Raw genomic sequence first — 20,248 nt, 5'->3', positions numbered from 1 at the left:
AGGCAAACTCCCTCTGAACAAATCTTACCAAGAAAACCATGGTAGGTTTGCCTTAGGGTCACCATAAGTCGGAAACAACTTAAAGGCACACCGCAACCAAGTAATGGAAGAAGTTGAACATGTTTTCAGTTGCAAAAGATTATAGAGTATTTATGTTGGATATTTTCTGCATGCTCTGTTTTTAAATTGTCTGCATTATGACTCTTCAATAAAAGCAACAGAATGGGAAATTAAAATCTAAAAGGCAGCATATACTAAAGTAAGGTACTAGGGGATCCTAGTCATGCTGAGCAAAGATGCAAAAATTAAAGATCACATGGCAGGTTGGCAGCTATCAAAATGCTGATTTATTTGTGTTTTCTTTTTAGAAAGTAACCATTAGGCACATTTCCAAGGTGGATGGTGAAAAACCAGATACCAGTTTGTTCCATGGCTTGGTGGGAGTAGCAAGAGACCCACGGAGTGACCCTTCAGCTTCTCATTCACCCCCTGCTTGCAGCCTAACACAGCAAAGTACATTCAGCTAGTGAATACTGCTGGTATAACACACAGGCAAAAATGGGTTGAAGCAGGGTTCTGTTTATTCTTTTCTATAGCTGCTTCTGAACAAGAGGTGTTTACGTGAGCAATGGGAAACTTAGCATTTTAGCAACAGCAGCCTTAAAAGCTCTCCTGCTGGTTCCAGAAAGCAGGGGGGGGGGGCACTGGGCATTTGCTGCAGGCTCAGAAATTATTGTCACCAGTCACCATAACTCAAGTGGAGTTTTAAAAACAATGCCAGAGACCCCAAGCAGCAAATGTGTAGGAGTCTGCATATCAATCACACACATATACTTTTCCAACATTTTAATATGAGCTGTGTGTGTGTGTGTGTGTGTGTGTGTGTGTTAGTTATGTGGCAAACAGACAATTGTGCACCTCCTGATCCCCCCCCCCCCCGCCAGCAGTTCTTTCCTCAAGGGGACCACAAACTGGCATCTGTCCAATAATGCTTTATTGAGTTAAAAAACAACAACAACAATTTACTGTCACAGCAAATGACTACACTGAGACATATATGGGAACTGGGGTAGGAGCTCTTGCCAGTGACTCCAAATGGCCATAAAATGCAAGCAGCACACGTTTGTGACAACTGAATGTAAAGTGTCCATATTATGCAACCTGGCATTTTTGGTATTGGGGGTTAATTAACCTTCGGGTAAGCTTAAAGGAATAGACCCTTGGATTAAGATTCTAGACCCTTCATTTACGCAGCAATAAAGAAAAACACACAGGAAGTATTTATACAGCTGTTCCTATGTGGAATCCTCCATGTAATAGGAAACCATGAAAGTGCAATACTCCACATTGCTCAGAGTAAGAGTGGCTAACCTCTGCCCCCATCCATATGCTTTGGCCTATAGTATCCATCAGCCCTACATCGCACAGCCAACAATGAGGGATTGTGGGAGTTACTATCCAAAACATCTGGAAGACCAAAGGTTTCTCACCTCTGGCTCAGAAAATTCCAAGCATATTCAGTGAACCACACCAAGAGCCCTCCCATCAAACCTTCAGCTCAAGAGAAGGGGAAGTCTGCTGGCACGAAAGTAACTTGCTTAAAGACTGTGGTCTTTGCCATTAATTTATTTATGCAGTAACCATATCATAATATAGGCTACAGTATCACTGCAGCCTGATGAGGAAAGATGTCATCCCTTTTGCAAGGTGACTGGCACTTAAGCTGCTTTTTTAAAATATCCATGGGGGTCTAGTCTTTCTAAAATACAGTATGTAAGAGAAACATCTCATGGCTCAGGCTGTATCTCAGGCTGCTGCCTTCAGATATTTAAAAAAGTAATTGTCTTAGCTATTTTTTTCAAAAATTAGAAAATAAACAGCTACTTTTAAAAAGATTATTTGTAACTACCTACATGTGGACTTGGACTCAGAATTGGAATAAATTACTTTAAATTAAGAGTCTGAACAGGCAGACCAAAATAAAGCTTCTCTGGATCACTTCGGAGGTGTGCTGTTTAAATGACACGCGTATCTTAAGAGGCCAGAAGCTGCGCCAAAGCTGCACTCCAGTCCTGGACTGGAGCATGGCTTTGGTGTGGCTTCCGGCCTCTTAGGACACATGCATCATTTAAACAGCATACCTCCAAATGATCTGAAGAAGCTTTATTTTGGCCTGTCTGTTCGGGCCCTAGTTTCCCCAGTTCTGATGAGACCTGAAGCTGATGCAGCCCTAATTTCTCTTTCCATACTTTACTAGTAAATGGCAGAATATGGTTTTACTCCTGATACATATAAACAGGATTGTAGCCTTAAGAAATTATCAGCCTTCAGAACATGTAATTGCTGTGATCAGTGCTTTGCACTGGATGATGGTGTATGTGCAGTCAGCATAGCTTTCAACTCTCACTACCACAAAATTTCTGGCTGAGGAACGTATGGTGCTCAAGCTGAAGCAATATAAATGATGCAAGGAAGGGGGGGCAGCTGGAGCAGCAATATTAAAAAATGAATCTGTGAAACACAATGTGGGAATCATGTGGCCCTCAAAATGTTTTTGAACTGCAATTCCCAGCCTCCTTCACCATTGCCTTTTTTGACTAGGGCTGCTATATGTTGCAGTCCAACAACATCTGGAGGGCAGCACAATTCCCATTACAAAACACAGAATGTAGCAATCTAAATGTCTACAGTTTCTCAGTGAGGTATCCACCCAGCTTGTATGTCAAGCAGTGCTACAAAATGGCATGGGTAGAGAACTACAAACTTCTGTAATAATCATGGAGAGACCTGTTTTGCTGCTAGCAGGTCATGATAAACAGGTTTTCTTTACCTCTTCTTTCAACAGGAAACAAGGAGAAAATCCACTTTAAACAAGTGGAGGAAAAAGAATACAAGTTACCTAAATACGCCAAGGTTCCCATACACATTTCCCTCCTTCCCAAATTGTCTAGGTTTCAATATCAAAAGCCCCACACAGGGGAGGGCAGCAAATGAAAGTTTCTAGGGACGATCATCTTTTTTTGTGTGTGTTGCTGGCTGTTTCCCAACCCTTTTGTAGTTGTGTTTTAAACTGGCCTTTTAAACACATGAAATGTAAAACTAAAATTAACCTAACAAATGTTAACCTAACAAGGACAAGAAACTTTTATGGAAGATGAAGTCTATTTTAAAAAATGTAGTCATGATGGTGACATGCACCTCCATCTCCCAAGGCAGGCAGTATAACTGTTAATATCATAAACTGGAGCTAAACCAGGCTAAACCTATATAGCTAAGAGGCTATATAGTGGGCCCTTGATACCCGCTGGGGTTTGGTTCCAAGACCTCCCATGAATACCAAAACCTATGGATGCTCAAGTTCCATTATATACATCGGCACAGGAAAATGGTATCCCTTATATAAAATGTTAAAATCAAGGTTTGCTGTTTGGGGAAAAAATGGGCGCAGGGGAATATTTTCAAGCCATGGATGGTTGAATCCGTGGATACATAATCCATGGATACAAAGGGCTGACTAGTAGTTTCCCTGCCCTGGTTTCTCTGCTTCCTAGAAACATCTTGTGGGACACAAGTGGCACAGCAGAGTTCTTCTTAAGTTTTTCCCTTTGTCAACTTTCCTCTACGTGCCTAACTTTAAGTGTTGCCATTTGGAGTTCTAAAGGAACCAAGAGTGGCAGTCATTGTCTCAAACCTGCTATTACACCAAAGAAAGTCTAGTCCTAGTTGGAACAGAGCTGGAACTCAGAAAAGCACATGGTTGCATGCACAAAGTCCCACAATCCAAATCACTAGCATATGTAGGGATCGCTGGGGAAACCTGCTTGAAACCCTGGGGAGGAATCAGTGTGGATCTCTCCCAGGTTTGGGGTTTTTACTACAACCCTCATCATTCTTTATCACTGCCATGCTGACTAAACCTTACATTAGCAGTTGTCAAAAATTTCCTGGGAGACCTTGGCTCTAGAGTAGGCATAGTCAGTTGCTGACTAGATGGACCAACTGGTTGACCCTGTGGTCTGACAGCTTCCCTTGGAAGGCTTCATCAACAAAAGGCGTAGAGGACAGGAGAGAAAAAAGAAAGCAAAATTTGGAGTGAGAACTCAGGAACCACATGAACATTCTCCGTGGAAGTAGGAGGGAACAAGCAGCCCGGAGGAAATTGTTCCACTGCCAGAATCAGAGAAATGCTTTAGAACTGTTACTGTTATGGGCCTTAATGTTGTCTCTCACTCATGACGACCCTCTCCTAGTTTTTTCACATCAAGATTTATTCAGAGATGGTTTCCCACTGCCTTTGTTTACAGCTAAGAGAGTGTGGCTTGCCCAAGGACACTCAGTGGGTTTCCACAGTTGAGAGGAGACTGGAACTCTGGTATTCCTGAATCCTAGTCTAACAACCCTCAAACCGCTATGCCACACTGGCTCTGGGGATACCATGGCATTTCTGAAATTCCAGGAATGGAGGAACCACACAGAGGGACTGAAGTCTCCCACTGTGCTAGTTGGCACAGGTGCAACACTGTCAACAAAACTACTGATTTCACAATAAATATACAAGGGGAAACATGGGAAAAACGAAGCTTAGTTTGGACCACCATGTTGCCAGAGATGTCCATCATGACACAAAGGCAGCTGTCTCAAGTGACTGTAAGTAGATCTGAAGGGAGCTGCAGAGGGATCTTCTTGACCACTACCTTCCTCACTCACAGCATCATTGTGTGGATATCATAAAGAGGTCAGAAGTCACACTGCTGACCTACCCTTTCCATACTGTGTCACACCTTGTGAAGTTTTAAAATTCAAGGGCAGGGGTAGGCAACCTTTTTGAGCCGGGGGCCGGGTTGCTGTCCCTCAGACAACTGGGGGGCCGAAGCCAAAAAATAAATAATTAAATAATTTTTTTTAAAAAAATTAAATATATAAATAAACCAGGACAAATGTAGGACAAAATTTTCAAATGTTAGACACTTTTTTAAAAAAAAATGGAGGACATGCGAAAAAAATTGCTGATTTTTTTAAAAAATGTTAATATAAATGCATGTTTCTGAGGCTTCTATAGACAATTGCCCCCCAAAGGCCCCGGCGGCAATCGGCGGCAGGACCGGGCTGGGGCCGGTCCCAAGGCCTTGCTGGGCCGCATCCGGCCCGCAGGCCGCAGGTTGCCTACCCCTGTTCAAGGGCATTCATATGTTCTTGCAAGGTCTCTGCCTTTCACAATCCTTCCCCACCACCCCCACACTGTTTTGGTGGCTCTTAGGTGGTTTCAAAATTCCCTGCCTCTTTTACTTTCAGTTCTGGTTGCTAAAAGCATCCTTTTAAAAACTGGATGGATTGAATGAAATTGAATGGAACTGGAGATGGTTGACGTTTGCAACTTTGTTCAGGCTTGAATTCAAAAACCTGGCTAACCTGTACAGCTGAACCTGAAGCACACATTTGAATCACAGAATGTCATCTGAACAAACAGTACCTTTGTCTTGCTGCCAAACAGCAGCTTGCCCTCGCTTACCTGGCACTGGGGCAAGAGAACATCCAGGTCAAACAATGTCTGTTGCAAACATGCTTCAGCTGTATCTGTTACTTAAAAAGAGACTGACTAGTAGCAAAAACCATACAGCACATCCTTAATTCTTATTCTTCTTATTGTTAATATCAAGTCCAAGATGGTCCTGTTCTGCATTCCCAATCTACCACTTTTCTAGTATTCCTGCCATCTGCCAAGTCATCCCACTATATCTTGTTATATATAAGGAAGCCCAAAGAAAGACACACAAATTCCAGAGAGGAAATGGTGCTCCCAATTTCCACATTTTTAAGACTATACATACACTATGCAGCTGATACCAATTTTAACTGGCCTGGCTCCATCCTCGGAATCTTTGGAGTTGTAGTTTGAAAAGGTATTTAGCATTCCCTATTATAGAGAAGTCTTCTAGTGCTCTAGTTCAAAGAGAGTGAATTAGCACTCTTTAAATATACTGTAATAAAGGCACCAGATCATGTCTGATTGTGAAAACTAAGTAGAGTCAGCTCTAGTTAGTACTTGCCAAGGAATACCAGGTACTGTAAGCTATGTTTCAGAGAAAGGAGATGGCAAAACCACCTCGGGAGTATTCCTTGCTTTAAAACACCCTTAGAAAATCATGGGATCACCATGTCAACAGGTGTCTTGAAGGCGTATGCACACACACACACACAGAGAGAATTCTTAAGTACCTTGTGTGTGTGTGTGTGTGTGTGCACGCGCGCGTGTGTGAAGTCATCTGTCACTTATGATGACCCATGCATTTTGTAGACAAGTACTACTCAGAGGTGGTTTTCCCAGTTCCTCCCTCTCAAATATAGCCTACAGCATCTGGTATTCACTGGTGGTGTCCCATCCATTAGCCCTACTTAGCGTCCAAGATCAGGTGGGATCTAGTGTCCTTCAAGCAGCTGGAAAACCACAATTCCGTAAGATGGAGTCAATGACAAATAAAGAAATATCAAAATGTGCAGCTATAAACACTTCTAATGGGCAGAAGCATCATTAATCCTAAACAGGTAAATAAAGATGAACAAAGAAATCTTAAAGGTGTAAATATACTCAAGCCCATCCTATATACATCAGCATGCTTCCCCCACTCCCCAACAATAAATGCCAGGCCTGGAATTTGATCAGTCCCCAGTTCCTAGCTGTCTAGATCCCAAACAATTACAGTACATGCGGGCTGCTAGAATTTGAATGTTTCCTCAAATCTGTATTGGGAAGGCTCTCAAACATTTGATACTGGCTCTTAAAATATGAATCCCCCAGTCCTAGGGGGTTGCATAGAAAATTAGTTTTTCAGCAGATCAAATAACACTCTTGATGCAAGGCAGAAGTATCTTCCCTGTGGGTTGCAATGTTTTTGAGGGAATTTAGAAATTACAGTTCCTAGCGAAATTCCATTCCGCCCACCAGCATCATACACATATGATCTTTTCATGCAGCTGGCATGGACATTTAGGAGACAAAGGGCATAAGACAAAACTGAATTCCTTCATTTCACCCCAGTGTAGTTTCAGTGTTTATAAAAAGGATTCCCAAAGGGAGGTGATTCTGGAGTATAAAGAATGCTTCCCTCTGTAGTTTTTGAGTATTTGGCTTTAAAGGTGACTGGAGAGAAGTGTATGGTTTCTGACATGTCACACATGCATCCCAGCTTCGAAGGTTTTAGTCCCCCTCCCTGTCATGCCTCCAGAGCATCTTTGATGCTCTTGAGACATATATTTAGTTAAGATTATAATAGGTTTTCTGTGTATCAGTTTAAGAGGGAAAATACAGGTCTATAGCTTTAAGAAAGACAAGGATTGTGGGAAATCCCAGGGTCTTATACTGTCTCCCTCTAGCTAAGTTTCAGTGTGTAGTAAGATTTCAGCCAAATCAGACCTGGAGAGAGTATTTTCCTTTGACAAAGAGATAAGTCCACAAAGGAAGAAAGATAGTCCTCAAAGAAAGATTGAATACATCAAGAAGGGAGCAAGGTATTTAGGAAGGACTATTAAGAAAAAATCAGTTTTGTGTTATTTGTGTTTGTAACTAGTAAAGCTTTTGAAACTTTAGAAATTTGTGGACAAGTCTTTTGTTCTGGCTGTGATCCCGAGAGCCAGAGGCCTTACTACACCCAAAGTCCATAGTATTGCTCTTGGGACAAAACACTCCCTATTGCTAAACATCTCATATCTTATTAAAGCAGGAGAGTGAACAGCTTTCTCTGTGCACCAGATCTAACCCCTTCAGGAATGATGTTTATGGTGGAGAAAGTTTTTCTAAGTCTTAGATGCAACACTTCGAAGGAAGATGAAAGGTGTTCATGGTAATAACAAAACCATGAATGCATCAGTAGAAGTCCTCAGAATTCATTATTTTCTATACAGAGTATATTTTCTATATGTTCAAGATTTGCATAAAGTTATCTAGCTGCTACGGTGAAGTGATGCTCCTTCATTTAACTACGGAATGCTTAAAGTACAGATGTTTTGACACTGGTTGTCAGTATTTCTACTATCCCTGCTCCTGTGCTTTTAAAAGACACAGAAGTGTTGCAAAACAAAAATAATAACACCACACATTTCACTTCACATCAATGCTGGGAAACGCTTCAGAAAAAGAAAGAAAAATCTTCAGCAACTTCATGCTTGCATAACAGCTTTTCAAGACATAGGAGAAGAATGGTGAAAAATGTGTATATTTTCTGTGGTAAGCTTTAACTCATCTGCGTGCTTGACTATAACCAGATTCACTGTAGCAGTTGCAATTATTCATTGAATGGAAGGACAGCATTGGGGGTTGTTTCTTCCTCCTTTAAACAATGACTGGAACTAGGCACTGAGTTGTACCAATGCAGACATCCCTGGAGCAAAGAAATGTTTCATGGAGTGCAGTTATTAAACACATATTAATCTAAGCTCCAAGCTTTATCACTGCCTTTTTTCATGGGAAAAAGTCATTATACATGGCATGACTTCAACAAAAAGGCATCTAATTCCAAACGTTCCTGCATGGATTAAATCAATGTTTCTTAAAACATTTTGGACGTATCTTCCCACCCTCTAAAAATTATACTAAGAGAGTGGGGAGGAACAGTGAGCTGGTGATCTCCAGCTATTTAGGAAAACAACTCAGTTCTTACCAACATAACCAGTGCTAAAGATCTACTGACACTGCAGTCCAAAAATGTGGAGGAGGGGACCAGGTTGTCTACCTCATACTACACCTTCATAGGCTCTTCCCTCTCCCAGGTATCTTGTACTCTCCAGTTTGCAAGCCACTGGATTAATCTTAATTTTCTCCAAAACAATACAGAACACTAAAATATCTTGCATATCCAGTACTTACAGTTCACTAACAAACAGAAAAGGCCCCCATGGCAGATGTTCACCCCACCAGTTTTTTTAAAAAGAAGACTGTGATACCAATGCATTACATCATGCATCACAGCTGCTTAAAGAGAGACTTGCATTCATAAATGGGATTTCACCCTGCCGATCAAAGCCAGAAAGACAAGCTAATGTTTGCCTTGTTGCAATGAGACTAATCATTAGGAAGCAGTGGGTGGCAGGTATGTGTGGGTGGAGGCTGCTTTGCTAACATAACTGTTGATGGTAGGAAGAAAATGAGATCTGGGCAACTGGCTCCACAGCAGAGTATGGGAAATGGGTGGTGGTGATGGTGGTGGTATCAAGGAGAAAAATAACTCCCAAGATACCCCCACCCAGCTCAGTCCTAGTCTGGAAGTTGTACAGGTTGAGTCTTCCTTACACAAAATGCTTAGGATCAGAAGTGTTTGGGATTTTTGAGTTTTTCAAATTTTGTAATACAGTATTTGCATATACATAATGAGCAATCTTGGAGATGGGCCCCAAGTCTAAATGTGAAATTCATTTATGCTTTGTATATGTGTTACAGACATAGCCTGAAGGTAATTTTATACACAATATCTTTAATAATTGTGTGCATGAAACAAGTATGTATACCCTGAACCACTAGAAGGCAAATGTGTCACTATCTCAGCCACCCATGTGGATGACTTTGCAATGTTTTGGATTTTGGAATTCTGGACAAGGGAGATTCAACTTGTAGTCCAAAAAGTGTAATATTTTCCAAGCTTTGTTCCACAGCATAGGCTCAGCTGAGAAAGTAAACTAGTAAGCCAAAGAGACAGGAATGGTTCATGTCATGAGGTTATCTAGTTGTGTGTGGACTCTGAAAGGAAACAGCCACCTTGTGAGAAAGATGGTGAATTCCCCAATACCATTGCAGGAGTCCAGCATCTAATCAGCCATGTTCTTTACTTGGCCATTAGAACAAAAGGTCTCAGTTCAAAAACTGATCATTCCTATGCCTGGGGCAGCTTTCCATTTGACAGCTCCCAACATACATTTCACGGCTGCACCTGACTTGGCACCACACAAATTTGGAAACATAACCAGGACATAATTAACACAGAAATATAAAACAGAGGTTGCTCTGGACTCACTCTGGTGAGAAGTAACTGGTCAAACCTGGAAATATCAACAATGTTTTGTGTGGGCCCTTAAACACAGAGATATGGACATTTCAGGCTCTCTCCTCCCCTAGCAATAACATTCAATGGCTGAATGACTGTACTGGGTTAGGCTGGAAGCCACAGAGAAGCTCCAACATGCCACATCATCTGCCTGTCCATCCTTGCTAAGCCCATGATCAAGTTAATATCTGGATTTTGTTATCTGGAAAAGCTACCTAGAATCTCGACTCAGGCTTGCATCCTTCCGAGGTCGCTAAAATGAGTACCCAGACTGTTGGGGGCAAATTAGCTTACTTGCTAATTAATTTACTTGCTGTTCACCGCTATGATATTTGGAATAGCGGTATATAAATAAAAAATATTATTATTATTATTATCTAACCATTTTATTATCGAACTTCCAATATATTACATAACTCACAATGCCACTTCTGGATGACTGTCCAGTCTGTCTGGGATGGGATCACTTAATTCCACTCCACCTATAGCACTGAGACAATTGCTCTCTATTCCGAATTTTATATTCACTAACATTATATATATATTATAGTCAAAAGTATGTAGCCTTTTCAAAAAGATAAGACCCTAGGATTTACCAGATGCATAGCCTGAAGCCCAACTCCTTTTAGACCTCTCTATGTCCCTTTTCTCCGTGTACAACAATGTAACATTTCAAAGAGTCTTTCTAAAATACTATACTCTACATATGATACAGAATATTATATGCATCTGTAATAATACAGATTATGTTAGGGATCAAACAAGTCATTTCCCACATACAATACCTGATCCCTAATGATATCTTAAATCCAAAGTCTTAACAAAAAAACGTTAACTACCTGGGCTGGTCTTGCTTGACCATCAGGAGTGAGCAATTTGTGGCCTTCCAAAAACAGGACTGGGGAGCGGCACTGCAACTCCCATGATCTCTCACCACTGCATTTGCTGGGCATGGCCAATGGAAATTTACCAACCCTAATCTGGCTACGCTAGGCTCAAGGGACTAAGCCAGTTTGCAAGCCCACATCTTGGGGTGCAGGAACCATTTGCCTATTCCTACTGTGTGGGAAGGGAATTCTACAACTGCATGGCCGCAACTGAAGGTCATCTTCTATGAGTCCTGTCTTCATTACCTTGGCTGCATCCACACTGCAGAAATAATCTGGTTTGACACCACTTTAACTGTTATGGCTCAATGCTATGGAATTCTGGGAATGGTAAATTTGTTGTGGCACCAAGGTGCCATAGCAGTTAAAGTAGAGTCAAACTGGATTATTTGTGCAGTGTGGATGCATCCCTTGTTGGACATCCTTTGGAAAAACAGCTGAAGAAAGTCAATATTACCCTTCCCTTTCATTTCAGCTTGTCATCAAAGTGGCTAAATCTCTTTCCTTCTCAGCATCCCCAGCCATATCCTTTGGGATCTCATACAATTTCCCCAATATTAACTTCATTGTTGTGTTTTTGGTCAGGGAAGGGAATGTCACTTTTACATAGGCAGCAAAGGAAGCAAGCTATTTCTTTCTCCAGCAGTACTAGTAAAGTGGCAAATTAAAAAAAAAAACAAACCAAGAACAACTGGGGCACATACCAAAGAGAGATTACAGTTAACTACTCCAAATCTTTGTCTGTCTGATGATAAATCCTGTAAATTAAATTGCATTCTTTCTGTAGTGCCACCCATAGAGACAGCACACAAAAACAGACAGACACATACACACACACATGAACTGGACCTTGCATATCAACAGGTTTTCCTACACCCTTCATTCATAGGCTTTGGCTGCAATCTAACGCAGGATGCAAGCTAAAGTCATTAGGAATCTTTTTAAAAAGAAAAATCTCCCCTAGCCACACATACAGGGCTGGCAGGGCCTCGGCTTGTTTTGCATCCTGTTTGTCCACAAGAAGATTTCCTATCTCTGTCCATGTTAGGCCTCTACTGGGTGACTGCCATCAAAGCCTCCATTTTCCTGAGAAAAGAATCCAGTTAAAAATTCCCAAAAGGGACAGGCACAGAAATGCAGAAAGAGCAATGCAACCCTTTCTCCAGAGAGATGCAAGGAAACAGGCAAATGCGAAAGGGAAGAAAGAAACACAAGAAGGGAAGAACAAGTGAATCCAAGGAAGTTTAGCATTTATTAGTGTTGTTGTTGTTTTTAAACTGTTATTATGCATGCTTGCTTCCAAAGCAAACCCTTACTTAACGTGAGCTGCTTTCACCTCTCTTCTGCAGTCTAATCGTATGTGTGTTTATTCAGGACCTACCGGGTGGAATGGATTTTCAAATCGTCAATATTGCCGCTGGGTGCCTTCAAGTCTGCTTCCGAGTTATGACTACCCTAAGGAGAAACGATCATGGAGTTTTCTTGGCCAGATTTGCTCAATTTGCCATTGCCTTCCTTTGAGGCTGAGAGAGTATGACTTCCCCAAGGCCACCCAGCAGATTTCCATGGTTGAGTGGGGATCTGAACCTTGGTAGTCCAACACTCAAATCACGACACCATACTGGCTCTCTCAAGTAAACATGCGTAGGATTATATATCCTGAAAAGTAGCTACTTTCACTTCTCTGAACAGGAGGTAGGGAGAGTCATTCACTCACGCTCCGGGGTGGTCAAAGAGAGGTCATAAATAAAACCTACCCAACACAGCATTTCATCTCCACACGCTCCATAGAACTTAATAAATCAATAAGCCTTAAAGCCCTTCTTTTTATACCAAACCCCTGCTAACATGGCTACAATCTCTTTGAATATAACTTAACAGATGCCCCTTAGTAGAGAATATCCTGACCCCCAACAGGATATAATACTTATTTATTATTGTTGTTGTTGTTTTAGTAGTAGTAGTAGTTTCATAACATGTTGTGGGTCAGGATGTTCTCCACTGAGAACATCATCATCATCATCATCATCATCATCATCTCTTACCCATCTCTCCTTATGGAAGAACAATAAATCAACAATGAACACCATTGATTGAAACACATTAATTAAAACAAGCAACAGTTTATAGCAAGTACAAATACAGCAAAAACTGAGCTGCTTTCCTCAGTACTGGGAAAACTGTGATCTGACAAATCTCTGTTGAGAGGCAGAGCAAAGTAAGAAAGTGCTCTTACATTTTCATTACCTCTGTGTGTGTGTAAAACCCTCCTAATGAGCCTGGTGCTTTAGTGAGTTCCTAGTCACTAATGACCAGGGCAATAAAAATCCAAGGAGCAATGGACAAAGATTCAATAGCCAAGTGCTTCATGTTTCCCCTGCCTCAAAAAATGGAGGGAAATCTGACACCAATTTTAGTGCAAAGGCATTCCACAACCTCCTCCAGAAAAATGTGTGTGTGTGTCACAAGGAGGGGGAAAGGAAGCAAATCCGGTCTCAGAAGCAGCTGCTTATTGGAGATGCTGCCCAGAAAAAGAGAAGAAAAAAAAACCACCAATAGAGCAGGAGTAAAAATAATTTTTAAATAAATTAATTTGGGGCATACTGATCTAGCCAGTCTTCAAGATAACACTCTACTATTTAAAACACCTAGACCACACTGCAGGCTTATGCCAAGAGAAAATGACAGCAGAACCTAAGCCCACCCATAGAAGGCAACCAATGATGAGAAGAAAGCAATAGAGTGGGTACTTGGTATCTTCTGGGATTTGGTTCCAGAATCTCCCCCATGGACATCAAAATCTATAGATGCTCACGTCCCATTAAATTAAATGGCATAGTAAAATGGCATGCCTTATATAAAATGGCAAAATCAAGGTTTGCTTTTTAGAATATATGTATACATATATGTATAATATTTTCAAGCCATGGATGCTTGAATCCATGGATAAAAAAACAGTGGAGATTTATGTGGATTTACTTAGGAGTAAGCCTCTCGTTTCATTTGGCTGCAGATAAACATGCAAAGAATTGGAGCTGCCTGGCATTAAGAGCCCTACAATGAGAGATGCCGAACAGAAGGGAGAAGAGCTTTCCTTCCTCCCCTTTCCCATCCCCAACACCAGAAGCTTAGGGGTCTTAGAGACCCTTTCCTATCAGAAAAAGAAGTGGAGGAAAGGGATCGAAGACTAAGAATGCGGAGGGCAGCTATGAAAGAACTACAAAAGATCCTAAAGAGCAAAGATATACAACTAAGCATGAAAGTTAGAATCATACGGGTCACTGTATGCCCTGTTACCATGAATGGACATGAGAGCTGGACAGTTAAGAAAACGGGTAAGAGGAAATTAATTCATTTGAGCTGTGCTGCTGAAAGATACCATGGATGGCCAAAAAGATGAATAAACGGGTCCTTGGACACATCAAGCTTTAAATCTCCCTGTAAGCCAAGATGATGAAACTGATGCTGTCGTACTTTGGCCACATCAGGAGAAGGCAGGACTCATTGGAGAAAACAACAATGCTAGGAAAGGTGGAGGGAAGCATAAATAGAGGATGGTATGATTTGCAGGACCTGAGCAGAACAGAGAAGTGGAGGAGAAGTCTTAGGCTGCATCTGCACAGAAGAAATAAGCCTGTTTGACACCACTTTAACTGCCATGGCTCAGTGCTATGGAATTCTGGGAACTGTAGTTTGCTGTGGCACCAGAACAGAGCCATGAAATATGAAATTCTGTTATTGAGCTATGGAATATGTACATTACTGGGCTACAGAATTCAGAGCAGAGCGCTGGTGCCAAACCAAACTACAAATCCCAGAATTCCATAGCGTGGAACCATGGCAGTTAAAGCGAAGTCAAATCTGATTATTTTTGCCATGTGGATGCAGCCTTGGAGATGGATCATCCACAGGGTCCCCATGGGTTAAGAGTGACTCAAAGGTAGTTAACAACAAGAAGAGGGAAAGTGAGGGTGAGCAAACATCAGTTCAATAAACACTGGCACCAATAATGCTGAAGGGGGGAAGGAGAAGAGCATCATCTAAAAAGATGGGTGTCCAAGGAAGATGCCAGCAAGCCTAAATGCGTCCTGGAGTACACCCCAAAAGTCTATACAGAGGAGGAAAGTGGTGAAAAACAAAAGCAAACAACCCAACCCAGATTGTATGACTGCCTTGTCAAGGGGTTCTTCCTCATGGAGGCAAAGGCCAAGCAGAACTGATGTTTAAAAAGGTGGTATCGATTAATGTTCCTGGAGCAAAACCTGTGAGAGGCAGCCTAGGTTCCTTGACACAGTAAACCCAGGACTGGCAACCTCAAACACCCTGGAAATAGTGACCCAAAGAGACCTGGTAGTAGTGATCCTAAAGAGATCCTGGTAGTAGTGATTCTCGATTTCCCTGGAGTACCCTTAAAGTAGGAAAGTGGGACTGGGTACGAAGGGGAATTATGGATTTATGCCCATCACTCTTTAGTGTTAGTGTTGTTTTTCAGAGGCTTCATCTGCAGTGCAGAAATAATGTGGTTCTACACCGCTTTAACTGCCATGGCTCCATACTATGAGGTTCTGGGAATTGTAATTTATTGTGCTATGGAATTCTGTGATTGTGCCATGGGATACATAGTTTGTTGTGCTACAGAATTCAGAGCTCCGGAGCCACGACAAACTTCAAATCCCAGAACCCCATAGCATGGAGCCATGGCAGTTAAAGGGGTGTTAAACTGGGTTATTTCTGCAGTGCAGATGCAGCCAGAGCTTTGCTTTCTCTCCTGACTAAAGACATCTTGCTCAGGAAAGATCCCAACCTGGTGCTGAAAGGCTTTGGACTCCCTTAAAGTCCAAGTTGTGATGAGTTCAGGGACGGAGATGCAGAGAGGATGATGGGCTTTGTAGTAGCTTTGCGGTGTCAAAACAGCTGGAGGGGCCAGCGTAGGAAACAAGAAGCCGGCGAAGGGGCTCCTTCCTCGGGCATCAGGGGTGTTTACCAAGAAATAAACAAGCCTGTGTAGTAACTGGAAAATAAAGACTGGGTTTGTTGAGGGGAGGAAGGAGTACCGGAAATGTAAAGGAAACAGTTAAAATGAGGGAAAAGAAATTCAAAAGCCACCTCTGCTCCTGGGGAAGTGGAAAGAGATAAAGGAAATGTTGTGTATATACGGTATGTATGAGGGATTAGGTAATAGTTGAGAACACTTTTGGGATAGGATGTGATTCCACTGCTGGTACATAAGGCAATGTGCTATATTTATAAACTCATATAATATCACTTTTAATAAGTAAAATACTGTAGACAGAAATATTCAACACAAACAAGCCCACCGCCCTGGAAGAAGAGGAGGAAGAAGGCCAGCCCTCCTCCCCTCCTGGTTTACTTGAAGGGCAAGAGCCAATTTAGAAAAGTGACGTCGCTGCCAAAAGGAAGACACAGGCAGGCATAGACACACAACACACACACAACATATACACACACGTATGCAATGGAGGGCTGGCAGAAAGCACAGGGCGCTGCCAAAAGGAAACACACGGACTCACACACACACACACACACACACATACATATATATACATACTGTATCACACACACACAATACTTATATGCATATATATATACACACACACACACATACTTATATGCACATATATATACACACATACACACACATACTTATATGCACATAGTGTGTGCACGCACACACACATTGTGCACATGTTACATACACACATATATATAAACATCCACACACAGTGTGCGCACATTTGTAATGTGTGTGTGTGTATTAGAAATGTGCACAGTGTGTGTATATATATTATCTGAGAAATGTGTGCAGCGTGTGAAAATATGTGTGTGTATGTGTGTATGGGAAACATGTAGTGTGTGTGTAGATGCGTGTGTAGATGAGAAATGTGTGCAGTGTGTGTATTGTGTGTGTATGCATGTGTATATGAGAAATGTGTGTGCAGTGTGTGCGTAAATATATGTGTGTGGATATGAGAAATGTGTGCAGTGTGTGTATGTGTATAAACCCCCCTGTTTATGCCAAGGAAACCCCATGATAGGTTTGTGTTAGGGTTGCCAAAAGACTTGAAGGAACATCACAACAACAAATGTATGTACTGTATCTATATGCATGAGAAATGTGTGCACAATGTACAGGTATATATGTATATGTGCATTTATATAAATATGGGAAATGTGTGCACAATGTGTGCGTGCATATGTGTACTGAAAGACACACACACACACAATATATGATCCATTCTTTCTCTCATGTATATCCATGATATGGAATTCTGGGAAATGCAGTTTGTTGTGGGGCCACAACAGACTACATTTCCCAGAATTCCATACCATGGGAGGCCAGTGTAGTTAAAAGCGCTATAGGAACGGATTACTCCTCCAGTGCGGATGCATGGAAAGCCCCTTACCTTGTTTGGAGAGCACCAAGGCGGCTTCGTCCCTCTGCACTTGGGTGATGATGGACCGGCTTTCCATCTAACAATCCCAGAGACCCGGGGGATCCTTTGGAGAGGGAAGGAGGAGGAGGAGGAGGAGGAGGAGGAGGAGGAGGAAGGGGGAGTTGCAAGGGAGGAGGAGGAGGAGGAGGAGGTGGTCCGTTCCTCCTCGGAGTTGCAACACCCAGGAGTAAAAAACAACAACAACAACGAATAAGCAGAAGCCAGGCCAAGGAGGAGGCGAAGGAGGAGGACGGTCCTTGCTCCTCAGATGGGGTCCAACATGGAGAATCCAAGGGAGGGATGATAGACCCCACACTCGCATTCACACGTACACAGACACGCGAGAGGAAATGGGGCACCAGCAGTTTCTAGTCTCCCCTCCTCTTCCTCCTCCTCCTTCCTGAGGATAAACAAGCAGCCCGATCCCTTCTGCGCCTCCTCCTCCGCCGTTGCGCCTCCTCTTGACAAATCGCGGGGCGATCGCGGTGCAAAAGCGGGATTAGCGAATCCGGGGGGAGGGTTGGAGGGGGATCGCGCGCGAGAGGCAGTTGCAAAGGCTGCCCCGCTTTTGTTTTTTGGTGGCGCACACACAGAGCCCCAGAGAGTGGCCTTGAAACCGCTGCGGCGCCCTGATTGGCTCCCGGCGGAAGGGTGGGCGTGGCTTAGGGCTCTACTATGCGGTGTTTACCTAACAAACATTCCATCCAGCCGCCCCAAGGAAGAGGGAGGGAGGGAGGGACACGCCTGGCTCTCAAGCGCCCTCTGCTCTGAGGAGAATGAGGCGCCTGGGACAGGCTCCTTCCTCCTGAGGCGATGGAGGATGGCTCTCCACAGAGCTGCCCAAAAGAGGAGGAAAGGGAGAGAGAGAGAGACACACACACACACACCCCTCACAAAAAGCCACTCTCAAATGTAAATGACTGGTCAATAAATAGTGCCTCAGAGATAGCCTATACTGTGTACATACGTGTGTGTGTGTGTGTGTGTGTATATATATATACACAGTATGTGCCTAATCATATGTGTCTATATACATGAATAGAAGTACGTCTGTCTATATATATATGTGTGTGTGTGTGTATATGCGTGCACGCACACACACACACTTATACATACATGTACACAGTGTGCCCTTGATATCGGGGTTTACTTCCAGGACCTACTGTGGATGGAGGGCTGACTGTGTATGTGTGTGTATACACACACACACACACACACAGAGTATACATATATACAAACACATATACACACAGTATACACATATAGATACAAGTATACATACACATATATGTGTGTTTAAATATATATATATATATATATATACACACACACACACACACACAGTATACATGTATACATACACATACACACAAACACACACACACACACACACACACACATATATATACATATGTATTTATTTCTTACCTGCCTCTCCTTGTGGATCAAGGCAGGGGACAACAATTAACAAAAAAACAACATCAGTTAAAATACACATCAATTTAAGAGGACAAATGGAATGTACACATCTTAAAAGAAACCATCTGACGCATCTAGTTTGTCACAGGTACATTGGTGATACCTACACTACACACACACACACACACATATATAGGCTATGACCAAGGTACCTATTAATTATATTAAATATATATTTAATAGTCATGTATAAGTCTAGAAATTTTAGTCAAAAAATGACCCCAAAAAACCCCAGGTCAACTTATCCAGGAGTCAATGTAAAGTAGTGTACTTTAATTCTTATTTAAAAAGGAACCATCCCCTGGGGAAAGGCAAGAGCATAATCTGTCCTGGGAGCACTGACCCCTCTCTATGATCTCATTCATCCAGATGGATTTTTGTTTGTATTTGTTAAATGGCCAACACAGCTACCCCTTCATACTTTTGGTATTACAGTGAGCCCTTGCTCTACACACCCTAAAGCCCTAAACACTTCCCTGGTGCTGCTTTCCGCTGGGGTTTGGTTCCAGGACTCCCCATGGATACCAAAATCCATGGATGCTCAAGCCCCATTAAATACAATGGTGTAGTAAAATGGTATCCCTTATATAAAATGACAAAATCAAAGTTTGCTTTCTGGAATGTATATATATTTAAAATATTTTCAAGCTGTGGATGCTTGAATCTATGGATAAAAAGTCCCTGGATATGGAGGGCTGAGTGTACTTGTATTTTGTGTATTGTATTTTGTGCATTACTTTTACTTGTGTATCCCTTTTACTTTTCATATTACATACTTGTATTTTGTGCTCTGCTTTTACTAGTGCATTACTTTTACTTTCTGTCTTACTTGTACCTTGTGTATTGTATTTTGTGTGTTACTTTTACTTGTGTATTACCTTAACTTGTGCTTTCTCATTTGTGCCCACGCACCTTGGAAGGCTCACTGAAGTTATTTTTAACAAGAGTCCAGTTCTTACATGCTCTACACACCCAGCCCTAAACACTTCCCTGGTGCTGCTTTCTCAACTGCCAACATGACTTCACCACCTATATATGTAACCTCCGAGCAGTTTAACTTTGCTCCTGATTTCTGTTCGGGAATTTACATGCATCTTTATTTGTGAAAATATTTATAACCTGCCCAATATTGGGAAAAATCTCAAGGTGGCGCACAGCGAAATCCAAAATACAATGGCGATAAAAAGACATATATATATATATTAAAAGACCCAAAATATATTCAATCATTTAGCAATGAAAACCAGACCGTTAAAAACCAGTGAAACCCATTTTGAAAAAAGTGTGGTGCAGTGGTTTTAGTGTTGGACTAGGATTTTGGGATGCCAGGGTTTGAATCACCGCTCAGGTGTGGAAACCCGTTAGGCGACCTTAGGTGAGTCCCACTCTCTCAGCC

General features: G+C 42.0%; 1 protein-coding gene across 3 annotated transcripts in view; it reads right to left on the bottom strand.

The window, feature by feature from the left end:
- CTDSP2 (CTD small phosphatase 2) overlaps positions 1–17,954 on the bottom strand; it is a 71,828-nt gene extending 53,874 nt beyond the window's left edge. For all 3 annotated transcript variants that reach the window (XM_042447984.1, XM_042447987.1, XM_042447986.1), the window contains exon 1: positions 17,344–17,954. In XM_042447984.1, coding sequence (XP_042303918.1) covers positions 17,344–17,410 — 67 coding nt within the window. In that variant the 5' untranslated portion in view covers positions 17,411–17,954. The remainder of the gene's footprint in view (positions 1–17,343) is intronic.
- Between the last annotated feature and the right edge of the window lie 2,294 nt (positions 17,955–20,248).

The sequence above is a fragment of the Sceloporus undulatus genome, chromosome 2 (assembly GCF_019175285.1).
Source record: "Sceloporus undulatus isolate JIND9_A2432 ecotype Alabama chromosome 2, SceUnd_v1.1, whole genome shotgun sequence".
Taxonomy (NCBI): Eukaryota; Metazoa; Chordata; class Lepidosauria; order Squamata; family Phrynosomatidae; genus Sceloporus; species Sceloporus undulatus.
This window is presented reverse-complemented; position numbering and strand designations above follow the sequence as displayed.